A 19,245-nucleotide genomic window follows, 5' to 3' on the forward strand; every position below is an offset into this window, starting at 1 on the left:
GATCCGGAAATTGTTTAACGAAAGACCTAGAAACGATATTGGAATTAAAAAACAGTACACTACAAATTTTGACAAGAAAATTCAATTCAAAAGGTTCCCGCACAAACTGCGTTTCCATTTTCCAAAGGAAACAAATTGTTTATTTTATCGTTTGGCCAATCGCCGTTTCACATCTCTCAAAAATGCCCATGGTTCCCCATTATGCGCCTAGTTTACATTAATTATAATGTAGTGAAAGTGAACAGATCTTGCTTTCCTGGTCTTGGGGGACACTTTCAATATTTTCTTTAGAAAACCATAATAAAAATAGTGGAACTAGCTAGTCGGTTGTTTCCATTTTTAGAACAAATTTCTCCATTATAGCATTAAGCCGCTTGCGCTCCTTAAGCTGCTGCTGCATTAGGTCTGAGATCTGTGTGCCTAGAGCCAAAAGCGCGTCCGTATTGGCTTCTGTGCGCTGGGCGTTCAAGCGAGTCTGTCTATTCATGTCTCGAAGCTCCTTTGCAATGTCCATTAGCATCGGCACCGTGCTCTCGCGTTCAATTTCTAATGCATTTGCATCGTTTACCAGCTTGCGCTTTTTGGCAGATGGAGTTTGCGAAGTGCTAGTGCGCTCCAATTTCACACTCATACGTCTGTCATTGACCCGGCTGTAGCAGTCATCTTCTTCCTCATCATCTTTACATAAAAAAAAATAGTACATAAATTTGTTGCGCCTTGATATTTTTGTCTTACCGTCATCTGTGGCTGTGACCTCGTCGTTGTCGGTCTTAATGTCCTGCAGTTGCAAACTGTTGGAAATCTCTGGACGTGCCTTTGGACGAGATTCGACTACTCTGTCGGACATATCATACAAGTCACAGATCACGGCCACTGCATCCTCTAGAGCAGTGAGTGTATCCTGATACAGCGAGCCTTTGCCGCTGGCATTTGAATCTTCCAGCCTGTTATTGGTAATCTTTTTACGAATGCAGCTTTTCCAGTCTTTCCATACCTATCACGAGCCAAGTGAGATGACGGAACATAGCGCAATTGCTCGGCACTTACTCTTTTCCACTCACAAACTTCTTTGACTGGCGGACCCACGCTATTTAACTCCTTTGAAAGCCGCTTCCAGGCGGCCTCAGCTGCCAGCTTATCACCCTTAAGGTAGTTTTTGGCTATCATTGGGTGTCTCTCCATAAATGCGATGAATATGGCATCTTGCTGCGCAGTTCTGTGTTTGCCCCTGTATACAATGAGGTCGTAAGTACAAATTTTTACAAACATTTTCAACATTATTTACATTTCCCGTGGTTTTTTGTTTGACGGCTTGGTCGGTTTGGCCGCTGGATTCGTTGTCACAACTCTGTGTTTTTGTATCTATTAGCAGGAATTGGACCAACTTTTACGCCCACTATCTCCACCACTCCAAGCAGCACAGCCTGCAGCGCACGGGGAGGGGACAATCCGGCGTTCACTTCAGCAGTAGCAGGGACTTTAATCCATCCAGATTTAGATAAATCGAGCTATCACTAGATACTATAGTATCTATTAATTTATTTATTTACCAAATATTTATTTACCTTCTTCTTCTTTAATCAGTGTGACCGTGAACTAATCGATTACATATACGGTCCGACACTCAGAAATATACCAAGATATACCGTAAATATACTGACGAATTCAAGTTCTATTATTCATATTCCTCGATTTTGATATTCCGTCGAATATTACTAGCTAGATATAACATTTAGCCATGCCCACCTAATTTTCACCGATTAATGAATCAATTTTCTACACAATTGTTTAGCTTTTAGTCCTTGCTTTTATTGTATTTTGACTAAAACAATGTTTAAACAAAATAGTTCAACAAAAAATCAGTCGCAATGTTGCTGGTATTGGATGACACGATGCGTGTATGGTCCATTGTATACCCTATTTCGTTAATTTTATATGACGATATAACGTAATTTACAAAGACCTTTAATCAAATTGATATTCTTTAGACATATTCAAGTACATTATAAGTATCTTGTATATATTTATGTCGATCCTGATACCTACTGAGCCTTGGAAGACAAACGTATTCACAATTCTATAACATCCATTACCCCCAGGGTATGTGTGCATGGAATTAGCAACATGTTTGTGTATGGAATGAGACACATTGTTGCAAAAGCTAAACTGCGGCGAATCGGGTATTGCCTATATTTCAAGCTATATAGATTTGCCGACTTAGCTTTATCCCATAGATAAATGTATTTTCTACAAGATTGCTTCTTTTAATTACCTTAATGTATTTTATTTTGACCAAAAAACGTTTTTCAAGTAAATGTTGCCGCAACTTTTGTGTATGGAATGCGCAGCATTTGTGTATGGAATGAGACTCATTGTTGCTAAAGCGAATTGCGGCGAACTGCGGCGAACTGCGGCGAATTCAAATTCGATTTAAAAAAACGACCAATTCCTCATATTCTTTGTTCCGTTGAATAATACTGTCTATGTGGAACATTTAGCCATGCCCACTAAATTTTATACGATTGATGAATCAATTCTATACATGATTGGCCTATTCGAAATACTTGCATTTATTGGATTTCTATATAACATTGAAAATTAAACTCTTATTAAATGTCAGCGATGTTTTTTGAACTACAGGTGGAGAACTATCGATTGCACTGTCGATGTTTTCCGAAAACCTATCATATACTATCGATAGTGCCCACTATCGATAGCAGTGTGACCGCGGACTTATCGTTAAAATATATCGTCCCACAGAAATATTTCAAAATATACGGTCTCATTTGAAAAATATACCGAGTGGTACGCGCCAAATCGAACTTTTTTGAATGTGAGCGACAAGGATTTAAATGTTGTCAACCGGGCCTTTATCTATAACCACATAATTTTATACGATTAATGAATAAATTTTCTACTTAACTGGCCAGTTTTTAGTCCTTGCTTTTATTGTATTTTGACTAAACAAGGTTTAAGCAAAATAGTTCAACAAAAAAACAGTTTCAATGTCGCTGGAATTTGAAGACATAACGCTTGTATAGGCCTTTGTACACCCTTTTTCCTCAATTCTATAACATCCATTTCCCCCAGGGTATGTTAGCAACATGTTTGTGTATAATGAGACTCATTGTTGCTAAAGCGAACTGCGGCGAATTAAAATTTGATTCAAAAAACGACCAATTCCTCATATTCTTTGTTCTTTTGAATAATACTATCTATATAGAACATTTAGCCATGCCCACTCAATTTTATACGATTGATGAATCAATTCTATACATTATTGGCCTATTCGAAATACTTGCATTAATTGGATTTCTATATAACATTGAAAATAAAATTAATAATTGACAAAAATACCATTTAGCACTAAAAAACAGCACATGGGAGCGCGGCGAAAACCAGTTTCTACAGTATGACCCTCAGAATAGCCCCGAAATATACAAAAGTGCGCGCCAAATCTAACTTTTTTGAATGCGAGCGACAAGGATTTAAATGTTGTCAACCGGGCCATTACCGATTCAACAAATACGACGATTCCCTCAATTTTGATCTTCCGTCGAATATTCCCAGCTATATAGAATATTTATCTATGCCCACATAATTTTATCCGATTAGTGAATCAATTTTCTAATTTTCTTTTAGCGAAGTAGGTCAACAAATGAAACGTAATAAAACGTAAGATGAATTTATTCCGATGAATAATGCTGTCTAACTAAAACCTTTAGCTCTGCCCATATAATTTTATCCCATTGATGAATAAATATTCTACAAGATTGGATGGTTTTTAATCCTTGATTTTATTGTATTTATTGCAAAAAAAAGGTTTAAACGAAAAAGTTCAACAAAGAGTCTCTGTATTACGTGTGAGCCGTAGTATAGGCCTTTGTGCACCCTATTTTGTTAATTTTATATGCAAGTATAAATATTGATAAGAAGATAAAACTTTACTAATAAAGACCTTTTCTCAAATTGACATTTCATAGACATATTCATGTATATGAGGAGTGTTTTGTATATATACCTCGATCCTGATACCTGATACCTTCTACCTACAAGAAGACAATAAGCTTTAAAAATTCGTTGAAATATTGAAAATAATATTAAATAATATTGAATAATATTAAAATTATTGCAAATAAATTGTTTTTGCCTGGGATGACAAACATATTCACCATTCTATAACGTCCATTACCCCCAGGGTATGTGTGTATGGAATGGGACTCATTGTTGTGAACCGGTTATGACGACTAATTCTTGGTTATTCTTTCTTCCGTCGAATATTCCCAGCTATATAGATCTCTCAATTTTGCCCAGATAATTTTATACGATTGCTGAAACTTTTACTTTTAAGTACTTGCATGTTTTTTGTTTTGACAAAAACACGGTTTCAACAATAGTCGCAGGTTGTGACGTCAATGTTGCTGGTATTTGCAGACTCATTTGTTGTCAACCAGGGTATGGGCGTTTGTATACCCTATTTCGTGAATATTATATAAATATGATATTTTACAACCTGCTTTCAAACGTTATTAGTAAAGACCTTGTCTTAGATTGCATTTTTTTGGTCTATTCATGCATTTGATTATGTGTTTGTATAAAAATCCTGGTCCCAGTACCAGTTCTTGGTCTCAGTAAACAGACGATGAGCTGCAAAATATCGTTTAAAACAGAGACTATCTAGTTTCTGCATTAGTTATAGCCTAAAATGACTAACATTTCTGCAATTCTATATCATCCATTCCCCCAGGGTATGCACAATGTTGCATGAGTCTGGCCCATACAATTTGCCAGCAACATAAGACGTGAGAAAACGTTAGTGAGTATGGAATGTAGGGACATTGTGGCGAGGAAAAATCCCATCAGAGGAAATCCCAAAAAAGTCCCACCAAACTTAAGCGCCAAATAGAAATTGTTTGAAAGTGAATGGCGATTTGTGAGCGAAAATTAAAAAAAACTGCGTTTGTAATTTTCTATACCCATTCTTCTTAAATGTACCTTTGAAAAATTAGATTGATGAAAGTAAAAAGTCTCCGCTGCTGCTGCCCCTGTCTCTTCCACCATCAACAACGGTACCGATCTAGACGATCCTGCCTATGGGTACGTATCGGGGGTGGTTCCATGATGAAATTTAAAAATTCACTTTCCGTTAATTTCAGAACAAACAAAAAAACCGATTAATTTAATCGGCAGTGCTGTGAAGCTGCGCATCCGCTGGAAATTACACAGCACTAAATAAGCACGCGCTAGTAGATTATTTAAAATTTAAAAATCGCGCCATTCTTTTTTGAAAATAGATGAATGATATTCTGTTATTTTTATATATTGTTGTTATTTTATTATTTCAAGATATTAACGCTGTATCAGAAAAAATGTTTAACTGAAGTGATATAAAAAACTGATTTGCACATTTTGCTCAGAATTATTCACCCAGTCCCAAACGGGCCATATCTTATCACTGATATTAGTCTAACAACTGATAAGCTTCTCTCAAAGATTACCACACTTGCCTCAGTTTGCACATGGGCGAGGCACTAACTTGCTCAAAAAACCCAACTTCAGTACGAACAGTCCAACAGGTGGAACAAGGTAATGCTGGAAAGCGCTGTGCACATCGGTAGATGGAAGAAGACTTTCAAAGAGTGACGGATCGAAAAAAAGGAATTATTCTGTAATAAAAGTGTGAACTGTGCTATGGATTACGTTAAGAAAAAGAAATAAAGGATGAAATCATCAGCTTAAAGCAATTGCAAGGACTACCCCGAAAACTAAAAGTTGAGAGTTTCCACAAGTTAGTTTGTTATCTAATCACAGTGGCTTCAATTGTAGTGTGTTGGCTTATATATAGTGAATCCATAAATTGGGGCGCAGGTCTGTAGTGTTCTTTTGTGAGTTTTACACCTGACTCATTTTCCTGTGTACGCATAGTATTCATAGTTGTCGGTACCCCCGTATCGCAAACTAGCGGTATTATCTGTTGTATGGCAATGCCAATAAATATCAGCTAGCAGTCCGAAGAAAAGGGTACAAAAATTCGTTGTTGATCTTATAACAACTGATAACCGATAACGGTATCACTGCAGTACATACATACCATATACATTTGTGTGTTTGTGTGATCTGCACTTGACTCATTCTCGTTTACAGTGACTTTTTTCGGGGTGGAGTGAAGGAATATTCGGGACATGACGTCACCCTCCCTTCGATAATCTAGGCTGTAATATGGATCTATGTCAGCTAGCCAACGTACGTGTTGTAAGGGCGGACGCGACAAGAGCCGGAAGTGACACATTATTGCTTTCCAACGACGGATCTCAATTTAACTGTACCTATTCACTCAGATATTACCAGTACTCATCCCTTAGTCATTTATCAACCGATTAGTAACGTTTTTAAGGAATTATTGTTTTTATTCACAATGAGGTTATCAATATAGTATCTTGGCATTTACAACGAGTAAACATTGAGACACCTAAAAGCCCATTCTGCTTGCTGTTCATTGATAAGGCCACTGCGATACGGACTGGGAGAGTGAGCCATTGGAATGTGAAAAATAGGTCTAATTTCAAAACTAATTTCAGTCACTGGCAGGCCAACGATATCAGAATTTATTACTGTCTAGAATGTTTTTGGGTCAGGGCTAGCCTAATAAGGCAAAAGGTTAACCATATGTGCATGTGTAATTGTAAAACCAATCGAAAGCTTAATCGAGATCAATTTGTTATAGGTTTCCAAACGAAAACGACATACCACACCATGATACCCACCAATTGCATGGCAGCAGCCCTCTGCCTGGGTCTGACCCTTATACTGGGGACTGTGCAGGCACAGGAAAATGCAATGCTGCAGATACCACCGTCACTCGTGGAATGCTACAACACATCCTATTTCATGAACCGAGACAATCGACTACCCGCCAACATGGACACGCTCATTTCGCTGATCGAGAAGGTGGAAAACAGCTACCCCACGTCCGGCGTACAGGCGGACATTAGAACAGTGGCGGTGTCCTTGCTCCATCGCTTCCGTCAGGACGGTATCAAGAGGGCCCCTGGTGTGACTGCCATCGATGGTGTTATTCCCTACAGTCCGACCGGCTTCCAGTTTCCCAAGTTTAGGATTTTGCTTTCGCGCCTCATCCCCGGCAATGCCAACAGTTTTCCCAACAGTTCGCTGACCAGTGTGGAACGATGCTCTCTACATTTCATGCTCTCCAGCACCTTCGACACGAGGGTGCGCGGCGACGAGAACAGCGTTTGTAACCAGCTCTCCCAATATCGGGCGCACCGCCTGCCGCGGTCAGCGAAGAACGACGACGAGAACAACTTCATCGGCGATGTTGAGTGGTTGAGTGAAGACACTCGTCCGAAGCGGGGACGCTCAGCCATCCCAGACTCGAAGTATGTTCAGTTCGGAGAATTGGACTACGAGACCGACTGGGCTTACTCGGGCACGGAAGGCACCAGCCAGTGTCCCGTTGAAGACGGCCTTGTTCGTACCCCCTGGGGGACCGTTTCCGCCGGCACCGTGATAGCTGGAATTGCGGCTGGCGTACAGCAGCAGACAGTCCAGCTAAACACCTTGCTGGCTCTGGCCAGCCAACGACGTGGGCGAGGACGCAGTCAGTCCCAGACAACCAACAGCATTGACAATCGCTGGGCGGCTACTCTGGCCGGAGACTTGGCCGAAGTCACGCTGGTGCAGGTGCCGGTGTCCACCAACAATGCAGCTTCTGTCGGCGCCACTGGGGGCTGGAACGACACGGTTCTACCGCACTGGTATTTCTTGTCGCAGCGCACCAATCTGGAAGCTACCGATGCCGAGATTCGCGGAGGCCTTGATGGCTTAATTCTGGCCAAAAATGTGGCCAACTGGAGAACGCAGGCGTCCAGCTTAAAGTTGTCCCAACTGCTTCGAATGTACTACTCCACGAATGGGGTGCTAAGCTCTGGGGTCAACGCGTGCAGTCGGCAGAGCCAGTTCCCCAATGTGGCCCCATCGGCAGAAATGGCAGAGCAGACCAGTGCCTTCGCACAGGTCCTGGATCGGGAGATGCAGTTGCGTGTCACCCTCCAGCCGTTGGCAATCACCCAATTTGCTTCAACCGCCGCCCTTTCCCTGGTGACGTATGTGCGTAAGTAATCTTGATCATTGTTTGAACCACTATCGCGGAACCACTCTGTACAATCATATAGTAAATTTCCAAAGGATCTTTGCGAGCTTATTAGATTAACGATGCAATCAAGCAATGCATTGCGTTTCTGTCCTTGTGGATTACCCTTTTTCTTTTTATTTCTCCCACTGACTCAGCGCAATCCCTGAACGATGTTTCCTGCACGGCGACCAGCAGTCTGGACTTGACGGATGTCATCACTCCCATGACCAATTTATACATTTTCCTGGATACCTCCTGGCAGTACAGCTCCATTGTTGACTATGTGTTGTAAGTTGGCTTTCCATTGGGCTATTAACTTGTACTTTACTATACTCGATGGTCCCTTTCAGCTACGTCATGCAGCAGCTAAATATCCATCCCTATGCCAGCACAGTTACTTTGCTGTCGGCTCAGGACGGGTCGGTGATTGTCAACACCACACACTACATCACTGATGTCTCCCAACAGTGGAATGTGACGACACAGGCGACATGTAGGTCATTGCCGGCAAGGCATTTGGCATCCCAGTCTAACTTTTTTTGGTTCCCCCTACAGATGCCCAGGGTCTGAACTTGCCCAATGTACTGCGTACGATTCAGAACATTACCCAGAACCTAATGAACGCCGAGCAGACCAATTCTAGTCTGAGCGGTCACTCTTTGGTGGCCCTGATCATACCAAATCAGCAGACCGTCAACGATGGTGACTCGTCCTACGCCACCACGGAAATCCAGTACATTCAAGAGCAGATACCAGATTTGCGCTTCATCTACTATGGTGGCGGAAGCATTCAGCGTTTCGCCAGCTTTGTGCGTGATCCCACCCAGGATTTGTTCTCACTAACCTTGGGTAGTACGGTGGCCACTTCGGCAGGACCAGTTGCCAAGCGCATTACAAAAAGTAGGAAGATAGTTTCATTTGGTTTGAGTTGTTGCAATGACAATGTTTGTCTTTCAGTACCTCGTCGCATCATCAATCCACGCTGCGGATCGACCTGGATCACAAGCAGCTGGGGCACTGACCAGATGGACCAGTACGTCGGCCCTGGCATGGTCAACTTCTATCGTGTGTCAGCCAACTACTTCTTCGGCACTGGCTCCAACCGCCTCGTGACGATTCAGTCCCAGAATGGTGGGAGCTATACTATCTGCACTTCGCGCAGCTATGAGTGGCCCCAGCAGAACTCAACGACAAGCTCGACCAACACGAACACCATTGAACAGACCTGCTCTCAGATCACAGGCAACAGCTTTTCGTATGACCTGTCCAGCGCTTGCAACGGCTACTACACCATCACACAGTGTCCTGATCTGTATCTGTCAGTTCAGGCCACCACCAACACCACATCCTGCACACAGGACGCATGCCAGACACCAAATCAATGGCGTTACATTGTTTCTATGACCAACATGGGCTGCTACAGCGGCGTCTCGGGACTCGCAGCCAGTCTTTTGACAATAATGTTCGCTTTGATTCTGCAAAAGTTGTTGCAATAGTTGCATTAGTGGTACAGTAGTGCAGTGGTACTGTGGTGCAGTCGCAGAGTTCAAAATACATATACCTTCCCGTCCCTAACCGTGGGGTTAATTATTGTGTCGTTTTACATTAATCCTATACGTTTTTTAAACATTAGTTGTATGTTCCAGTGAAATAGAATAAAGTCCCCAACTAGAACTATGCACACCCCTTTTATTTCAACAGTGGTTCCCGATAGTTAGGCCCCTTACAGGCACCGAAACTAATCAAAGTTTATTGTTCTTTGTTTCATTTTCAGCGATAATGGACTTCTTTCCGTTTCAGCAATGGTCCGATGTTTCCAATTTGACAACAGTAATCACGGATATCTATGTGTTTGTCGACACATATTGGCCCTACAATTGGGTGGTGGACTACGTGGCGTAAGTTTTTCTTTACTGGGATTCCTTCATTGTGTGATTGTGATTGAATAATTCGTTGTAGGTATGTACTCCAGGGCATCAACATACATCCCTATGCCAGCAAGGTAACCCTTTTTGCAGCTTCCGATGCCTCGGTCCTTGTAAACACCACGGACTACATTATCAATGTGTATGAAGAATGGAATTCCACATCGCACTACTGGCGTAAGTTCTCGTACACATCTAGATCGTACACAGAATCGTATGATGATCTATTATTGGCATCTCAGACCCGCCTGGATTCAATCTTCCGCTCATCCTGAATACGTTAAGCAACAGAGTGGAGGATCTACTGGAAGCGGATCGAGTCGCTGACAATCTTGGCGGACGTTCACTAATTGCTCTCCTAATCCCAAGTCCCACATCCTTTGTGAATGAGCGCGACTACGACTACTGCCAAAGTTATATAGAGCGTCTCGGGCAGAGTCTTCCGAACCTGCATTTCATTTACTACGGCGGTGGGGCTCTAGTGAGGTTCCACGACTTTGTGCAAGACCCCAGTAAAGATTTGTTTGTGCTGAACACTGAAAAGTCACCCGAGCTATGTGGCGACCCTGTCATTACACGCATTCGGCAGGGTAAGAGCTTGGCATCTCTTGGCCTCACATTGGACAAGATTTCACGTACATATGTCTTATGTTATTTGCAGTTCCCCGTCGCCTTTCCAATCCACGTTGCTATTCCAACGGAGCCATAAGTGAGTTTGGCATGAACTCTCTGAAGCAATTTGAGCGTTTGGGCAGCATTAATTTCTACCGACTGGATTCGCTCTACCTGCCGGTCAGGCAGAGCATGCGCTACCTCAAAATATCACCAATATCATCAATAACGTTTACAGTCTGCACGTCACGGAGTCTTGCACTGCCGTTCCGAAATCTAAGCGCCCCACTGAGGGATGGGGAGAGCTGCGAGTCAACGGCCTTGGGATCGTATAGCTACGATCTGACCGATGCCTGCACTGGCTATGACTTTGAGCCGTGTCCCCCTTTATTCTTTTCCGTGCAAGCTCAAAGTTTTGGAGAGATCTCGTGCACTGATCCGGAATGCCAGACGCCCGACGAAGCCCAATATGTCATCAGCTTAAACAATCTCGGCTGTAATGGCGCTGTGGCCCAGCAGGTGACTCTATCATTGGTAGCATCAGCTCTACTAATCGTATCCTTAAGGGAAAACTAGTGTGCCATACGGAAAAGTCGAATAAGCTGAACAAATATGAATAAATATAGATACAAATAAGTGATTTCGTCCCTAGGAAAACGTAATATATTTGGGTACAAAGTACCGTTTTTGGTACCATGGTAGACCAAGTTCCTTCCGTGCGTTGAAAATTTGAGGACATGTAGAATACGTGACCATCGACACGACACGAAAAATGTGGCGCGGCAGGGATATAACGGGATATTCTGCTTCGCAGGACTGCCGCCAGAGGTCTAGAGGGCTGGGATATAACGGGATATTCTGCCTCGCAGGACTACCGGCAGAGGTCTAGAGGGCTGGGATATAACGGGATATTCTGCCCCGCAGGACTACCGCTAGAGGGCTATAGGGTGTGACCATAAAAATCACATAAAAGTTTTCGTTACAAGAAGTGATTTTTTTTGGTATCGATATTCTATACTTTTATCGATTTTGAATTGTGGAAAAAGTACACGCACGACGAAAAAACTAAGTAAGAATGTGGATTATCTTGGGTTTATTGCTGTTTATATCGAATACATTCATCAAAAACACTATATTTTAATACTAGTCCCTTGGGTCAGTTAAATTGACCTGAAACATGGAAAGTACCCAGCTGAATAGAATATCCTTTGGGTGGGGAAAAAAAAACCAGAGAGAGCAGGCACAGCGGGCCGGTACGCAGATAACTGGGCAGAAGTGAAAATCGCTCCTGGTGGACAATGGAAATGGACTGATTGTCTCTGATGCATGTGCGAGATCACTTTAGGTTGTTGTTTATCTATTGGATAAGGATTATGCCCATAATAATAATAATAATGTCAATTTTAGAGACATCAAATGATGGAACTGCATTCGATTGAGCATGTCCACCGGGTGTTAATGGGCATTCCCGAAGAGGCAGCAACAATTTTGGAGATTCTGTGGGCACTGCAAGGACTGCTGATTAACGCCAGCGTCTCCAAAAGCCACAAGATGCGACTATTTGGACTCGAATCTAAGAACACTTTCGCTGCTCGTTCCTCTTTTTTTTTATAATTTGTGCATTCACGAGGTGCCAGGAGTAAAAGCCAAAAGTAAAATGAAAGCCCGAAGGCGACAAGTCACTTTAATTTACGAAACGTCAACATTTTCTAGTAGGAGTGCCGTCGTCCTGCCAGTGCAACATTTTTAATAATCTAAAGATCTTTGGAGTTCCGTTCCACACTACCGACTAGCATTCAAGTGCTCGGAGTGTTCGAGGAAAAACAAAAATCATCAATTTTATTTTTGGCTTTCAGATGTAATTCTTGTCAGGAGCATGTTGAATGTCGACTGTTGACTGTTGACAACCCCCGCGAGTAGGCAACGGTTTTGCTATTGTTGCTTTGGCAGCAAACCAAATTTTGGGGCACAAAAGGCGCTTTGTTGGAGGCGGACAGGAGCAAGGAGGTGTTTTTGTGGGGCTTTGTAATCTTTGTAATCAAGCGAAAGGATGCACAGACAGAAGTGCTGGTGCGTGGCGAGGGGTAAAGTAGAAGAGAGTGAGCGAGAGAGAGGGGTGTGCCTAATCGAATGTGTAACTTTAAATTATTATATTTCAACCAAATAAGTACACAATTCTTGTCTATATAGACTATAGAGACCTGTCAGCTAACATGCATATGACAAAGTGGAGTCAGCCCCCCCGTCTGGCATGCACTCTGTCTGGATGCAACACCCCAAACATAGCTCAGGGCTCATGCACATGTCAAGTGTTGCATTTGCCCCTCCACAAATTGGAAAATGTAAGCACGAGCCGCAAAACAAAATGTCAGGCAACCAATTGGCATCATCCCTGACCCCTGTCCAGGAGCAGTTTTCGAGTGACGCCTCCCCGCCTTGGTGGTTGCATTGTGTGCAAGGGCGAGGGCAAAGGCAAGGGCGAGTGGGAATGGGAATGGGTATTGAAACTGGTTTCCTATCGCAGCACGGACTGAGCCGGTTATTAAATGACCTTAGGTCAACTTTAATGTTGCGTAAAATTGAAAAACATGAAAGCACGAGTACAAATTGGTCAACACTTATGATATCCTTTTAATGTGTCCATTGTCGGAATTTGTATCAGTGGTCAGTCCTGGCAGCAGGGGTCAGCCCTGAATACATTGTTTGTTTTCGTTGTCACACGTGCCACTATGTTTTGGAAACCTGTCAACTGGACAATGAGCCTTAGCCAGGACTAACCGGTTCGCGCATAAAATCCATCTTTGAAGCCTCGTAGAAAAGTCACCGGAACGTAAGCGCAAACATACCCAAGGGGGGGGGAGGGTACGGCACGCTCCAAGTACTTTTGACTTTGGAGAAACTCTGCTTTTGGTCGTGGCAGGCTTCTGGTGAAAATTTATATACGAACAGTTGAAAAATATAACAGAAAGGCTATGTAAATAGGGACCGCATACTTGAGCTGAAGTGCGCGAATGCCGCTAGAAAAAAGATCTGCAAAAAGAACGCTACAAAACTTTTTGCAATGTTTATTTCCGTTTTTGTTTGTAAACTCTATGGCTGTTTATTCGTTTGTTTTTTGTTGACTGTAGAGCATTATATTTCTATTTCTATTTATTTTTTAAAGCAGTTTTTAGAAATAAGTTTATTTATGTTTTAATTACATTTTTTGTAGCGTCACAAAGCGATGATAACATGAAATTATATCTTCACATTGACGAGCCAAGGCATACGCTCCAGTTCCAGCAAGGAGCAGAGCGCAGAATGTATAAAATCCTCTTTTAATCGAGCCCAACACTTACTGCCACATTACGCATACGCAAGCCAAACTTTTCGTCTTGGCTGAAGCGAAAAGTTTTCCGTTTAGCGGTGGGTGGACGATTTTTGGGTACTGAGGCTGTGGAAGAAGGACGTTGGGAGCTCAGCTCAGAGTTATTTAACTTTCGATTAACTTACGTCTGTGAAACCATAAAGACAGTGTTGAAAAATCGAGACAGGTAGGAGGTTTTTTAAAAAACACAAGACATATCCCAGTAAAACGAATGGGAATTATTTATGCCGTGTATCATGTGGCACGGCTGCCCACTTGGCTGTCCCATTCGGGCAAATAAACTTAATCAAATCTGTCAGAAAGCCGCAGCCGCAGCCGCAGCCGCAGCCCATCTCAACTCATTTTACTTTAGCTGGCGTCTGACAAATGTCGCCCCGAGATACAGAAGCTCGAGTTTCTGTATGCACTTCTCTCACCCGTCTTGAAGGAGCCCGCCCCACTCTATATATGCTCGACTAAGCCGACCGACCGGCTGTGACCGCAAAGCAGACCCGAGCCTCGCCTCGCCTCTCCTCTCCTCTCCTAGATTTGCACTCGAGAATGTGTCTAAGACAATATTATTGCTGACTGTGCATCGAAAGTTGATGAAATACTTAAATAACATGCGATATAGGACCAGAGCCTGAGTCGCATATCAGTGGCCTGACAGGCGGAGGCTCAGGAGTGGGGACACAGGAGTATACAGAACAAAGCCAGGACGACCGCAAATCAAACTGGCTGCAAAAGTTTTTGGCCCCGAGCAATGGGTAACATGTGATAAGTTTATTGTCTTACCGCATGACGCACACACTCACGCTCGAAACTTCAAATGGAAGTGAAAAAGGACCAGGGACCAGGGACCAAGGACCAATATCACATTTCATACAAGAAAATATGCTTTCTTGGTAAATAAATTAAGTTGTCTCGCCCACAAATATTAATTGCCTAATTAGCATATGCGTCTGGCGTGACCGGAGACCCAAAAATCCTTTTCTGACCTGAATGGGCAAGCGAAGCTCAGCTCAGCTCAGCTCAGTGACATTCTGAAAAGAGGAGTGCTCCGGGCAGTTTCATTATGAAGCTCACATGTTGACGGAACAGGGCACGTGACTTTGTTTGCTTCATAATTTGCCATTCATATATTATGGTGTAATGGGACCTGGAAAACCTGCGATTTATTTGGAAACGAAGGAGCTGGCCAGCTCATATATTAGCGGGTGTTGAATCGCGAGGAAGTTTACAGTTTTCTTTCGATCCAAATCCACGCATCTGAAGCTGGAGCACATACTTGGCTTAGTCGTTTCCCTTTCATCAAAAAAGGACAAAACAAAAAACATACTCGTACAAGAACTTCAGTGTCTGAATTGGGGGTTGTTAACCATTTCGGGCCCTTAATTATTGTACTTCCTTCTTTGTTCTTTGGGTATTGTTCCCAGCTCGCAGGTTCCTTTTTTTTGCCTGCCTGGAGATGCTTCAAATGTAGGCTATCGATTTTTGTTCCATTCAAATATGACATGTCCATAAATTTGAATACGCTGTTAAAGCAATCGGAATGGAATGCCTTAAAGGAATTAAAAATGTTAAATGTTAGACTGTTTTGGGAGGAACGGTCTTTCCCATCTCCCAATGAAAGACTTATGTTAGCTTTAGCTTAAAGATAGATAGTTTCAAAGTAGGTTTCTACAACATACCCTCTAGAGTGATATGATTATTGCATAATGATGCCTGTAATATGTTCTACGACGGTCTGTGAGGGACAGAGGGTACATGAAAGAATCTCAAAAGGCAAAAAATATCACATTTTGTTGAATTTTTTCAAGCAGGCCAAATCTGGTGCGGCAAAAAAGTTTGGCGACTTGGGCATGGGGCGAGAAGCAGCTGGTAACTGAAACTTTTCGGTGAATGCAGACACTCGCATGCGAGTATTCCGCAGATGCCTACCCTTTGGCAATTATTTAGTGGATGCAAAGTAACAAACACTCATAACCATTTCATTAACTGCAAACGAAGCACAATGGGATGTGAGGATCCTCCATGAAGACGGAGCACCGTATCCTTGCGTTTTAATTGCAGATACCAAGGAAACCGCAAGCTAACAATCCATTAACTTTTTGCCACTCCACTGGAAAAACTAAGGGGCATCCCAAGGCAGTTGTTGTTTTTGCATGTAAAACGGGACGGGGGATCTCTCTTTTTTTTCTCTCACAGAGTTCACATTGCAGCTGTAGTACCTCTTCATCATCAGCAGCAGCAGCAGCGGCAGCGGCAGGAACCAACGGAGCTGCAAATGATGAAGGATACAGAAGGATGCTGCCTCAGACACACACACACGCACACATACTATAACAGGCTTAAATAAGTTTTTGTTCGCTTTTTCCACTCCAGGCAAAATGAGATTTCCCACTTTTTGAGTTGTTAAATGCACTTTTTTGCGTTTGTTTTGACTTTTTCTTAAAATTAAAAGCAGGGCAGGGGCAAACACTTTAACAGAAGTTAGCTCTTAGAAATAATACACGACAATCAGAGTCGATTTGAATACTGCATGCAGCCTAATCCTTGTTTCCTTTCTCTGCATCATCTGCTTCGGTCTTAAAGGGATGTGCTGTCACGGTCATCAACCCCAAGTTACCCCTTTTTGTCTTGTTTTTTTTTGGTTGTAGATGGGCCAACAGCTGTTCACCAAGAGCTAGGTAGGAATCCGTGAAAATAGGGATTTTGAATATTCGAATGAGGCATGCCACACACGATAGGGCTGGGAGGACAGGATGATTTCAAACAGGATGCTGTGTGCGTGCCTTTAAATGGGAATATACTCGTAAATTAATTGGGAAAGGACCTCGTGTATCCAATTTTCAATATAGCGATAAGCATCTAATAAAACTTTTGGCCCACACACGCCCATGTCCTTGACCACAAGACGCTGGACTACGTGCACCCAGTGGGGTGTGATTAATGAAGTGTTGACCGAGTCAAAATTAATGCAAAACTTTGGCACGTCTCGGCAAGAAAACCAAACCGAAAGGAGAACCCTTTTCTGGGGCAACACATGTGTGACGGGCGGGGGTGGGGGGGAGGGGCCTAGCCAACCCATGTGCTAAGCGGCATGTGGTCAAATGGGCAAGTTTCGGGTCCAGAATGGTCAAGAATAGTTTCAATTTACGCCTTATGAGCAAACATTCATCAAATGTGCTCCAAAAATGTGAAATGTCAAAAATTCGGGCACACACCCCCGCACACAACGACCCCTTCTGCAGCTGTTAGTGCAACCCTCATCGAGGCCGAAATGGGTTAACTGTCCGGTTTGCGAGCTCGAGCGGGTGTGAGTGTCCGGTTTTGGAATAATTAATCACAGACTCACATGCGATTTGTAAAGTTAATTGCCGTGGCGAAAGCTCATTCCAGAGGAGAAGGGTTCGCTGCGGTTGTGTGTAGCTTTTAGAAGGGAATCGGCTGTGAGATGCCTGTGTATGGCTAAGTGCTCCAATTACTGACAGTTTAGCACATATTCCAACTGGACGTTGCTCGAGCATTTATTATTCATGTCCTGCCCTCTCTCCGCTACTTCTGCTTTGGTCCAGGATCCAGGCGACAGCTTCGTTGAGTGTATCCTGTGCCTGGCTGCTGCCAGTACAATCTTGGTCGGATGCGACTGCAGTGTTTGCTGACGGTTGCTGTGGTGCCTTGCTGCTATAACAGTAACCAGCTATTATCCTTATACTCCGGCATGGCCAGGACCTGCTTGGCTTAAAAAGGTGTCATGAAAAATGCATGGCCAGACACCGCATGGAGGTGCTTAAATGGAAAGATAAACGCAGATAGGAGTGCTGCACCCAGCTCTCAGCTCCCAGCAAGACCCAAATAAATCAAAATTCAATTCCAACAACTTTAAAGAGTCCAAACAAAAAGGCAATAAGCAAAGTTCAGAAGCCATTTATTGATTTTATTATACGAATGCGAAACTTTTGTCAACTTCGAAGGACCTACGAGAAGAGCAGCCTTGCCCAGAGGCATGACAATTCAAAAGATGTGTGGGAAATAGTTCTAGACTTCTAATTTGATTTCGGAAATAGTTTGGCCAGCATCACATGACAAACCCTTGAGAGAGTGAGTGCCGAGTGTATCCCCGTTCTGTTGGCTCAGATTTTGTTGCAATACCCTTTGTACAGTGGGGATTTTTAGGTCCTAGATCGGCCCAAAGTAAGCCCGTTCTGGGCTGTTTAAGCGGCAGTACATAAATAATTAAGCCCCCATAAAATAACGAATTTGAGTTCCACAATTAGTTGCAAAGCGCCTTACTTTATCTTTATATAACAATTATGGACGATAAAAGTATAATTACCAACAATTCCTCTCATTAAACTTGAACTTTTATGGGCAGCACGCAATGTTGATCCATGCAGGCATAAATAAATAGAAAACACAGGGAATTTCACACGAATATTCATAAATTAATCAAAAATATTGTTTGCTGACAAAGAGAGGAGAGTCCCCCAGCCCGTGCAGCCCTCCAATACGAATACGACTGAGAGGAGGGAGGCAAAAGGTCGCCGCCCACACGCGACAATTGACCCTTTTGTTAATTAAATTTCAGAGACAATGGAAGGACATTTCGTGTGTGTGTGGCACGATGATATGCAAACAAGCAAACAAATTGGTAAGAAGCAGGGGCCACTGTTTGCCCAGCTAATACGAAATGTATCGCCTGCCCCGATATCCATCGCTGGGCCCTCCATATAAATATACACAATAAACGATGGTGTGGCTGGTGGTCAAAGACACAACGTCCCATAAATTTACGGCTGGAACTACCAAAAAAAAAGGGTTGACGTTGACAGAGACTCGGCGGGTAGTGACACCCTCCCCAGCCTTCACTTTCAGCTACCATTGATATCCAGATATCCAGATACTTAGATAGATAGAGCAGAGGGATATGGATGCCCTGCATATGATGTTTATCCTGGCGTCTATTAGCCCACATAAATTATTAACGCGCATTTGGAAGGAATATGCATGTAGTTTATTAGCACTTGAGGGCCCGAACCCGGACTCGGACTCGGACTCGTCCTCGAACTCTTGCGTGTGCCCTTTTGATGTCCTTTGCATGTCTGCTCCTCTCGCCAAATGTACCCGTTTCTCTATTTGTATTAATTTACATACGACACGCAGTCTCGCACTTTGGCCAGCGTCTGAGGATGTCATTCGGTCTAATG

The 19,245-nt window shown here is 43.0% G+C and overlaps 2 protein-coding genes across 4 annotated transcripts; one reads left to right on the forward strand and one right to left on the reverse strand.

The window, feature by feature from the left end:
* Window positions 1-85: 85 nt before the first annotated feature.
* LOC6593153 lies at window positions 86-1,508 on the reverse strand. Its single transcript, XM_002018291.2, has 4 exons — window positions 1,286-1,508; window positions 1,048-1,228; window positions 736-994; window positions 86-678 (listed from the first exon to the last, which is right to left on the reverse strand). Coding segments are annotated over exons 1-4 (801 nt in total). The 5' UTR covers window positions 1,288-1,508; the 3' UTR covers window positions 86-319.
* Window positions 1,509-5,555: 4,047 nt separating this feature from the next.
* On the forward strand, window positions 5,556-9,829 carry LOC6592510. 3 transcript variants are annotated; one of them, XM_026986357.1, is made up of 6 exons: window positions 5,556-5,586; window positions 6,725-8,131; window positions 8,308-8,440; window positions 8,503-8,645; window positions 8,708-9,052; window positions 9,110-9,829. In XM_026986357.1, exons 2-6 carry the CDS (start codon window positions 6,754-6,756, stop codon window positions 9,646-9,648), a joined length of 2,538 nt encoding a protein of 845 aa, XP_026842158.1. In that variant the 5' UTR covers window positions 5,556-5,586; window positions 6,725-6,753; the 3' UTR covers window positions 9,649-9,829. The 3 variants fall into 3 exon arrangements, with proteins under 3 accessions (XP_026842158.1, XP_026842157.1, XP_026842156.1); XM_026986356.1 differs by lacking the exon at window positions 5,556-5,586 and adding an exon at window positions 5,771-5,788; XM_026986355.1 differs by lacking the exon at window positions 5,556-5,586 and adding an exon at window positions 6,213-6,243.
* Window positions 9,830-19,245: the final 9,416 nt, after the last annotated feature.

Source organism: Drosophila persimilis, unplaced genomic scaffold, assembly GCF_003286085.1.
Source record: "Drosophila persimilis strain 14011-0111.01,24,50 unplaced genomic scaffold, DperRS2 tig00000002-arrow-pilon, whole genome shotgun sequence".
Lineage (NCBI taxonomy): Eukaryota > Metazoa > Arthropoda > Insecta > Diptera > Drosophilidae > Drosophila > Drosophila persimilis.

What these genes read in the sequence shown, in the direction of transcription:
- LOC6593153 (XM_002018291.2), bottom strand. An exon ending in AAGTTTGTGAGTGGAAAAGA is followed by an intron (nt 995 to 1,047) that starts GTAAGTGCCGAG and finishes GGCTCGTGATAG; the next exon opens with GTATGGAAAGACTGGAAAAG. An exon ending in GGTCACAGCCACAGATGACG is followed by an intron (nt 679 to 735) that starts GTAAGACAAAAA and finishes TTTTATGTAAAG; the next exon opens with ATGATGAGGAAGAAGATGAC.
- LOC6592510 (XM_026986355.1), top strand. An exon ending in TTCCCTGGTGACGTATGTGC is followed by an intron (nt 8,132 to 8,307) that starts GTAAGTAATCTT and finishes CCACTGACTCAG; the next exon opens with CGCAATCCCTGAACGATGTT. An exon ending in TGCCAAGCGCATTACAAAAA is followed by an intron (nt 9,053 to 9,109) that starts GTAGGAAGATAG and finishes TTTGTCTTTCAG; the next exon opens with TACCTCGTCGCATCATCAAT.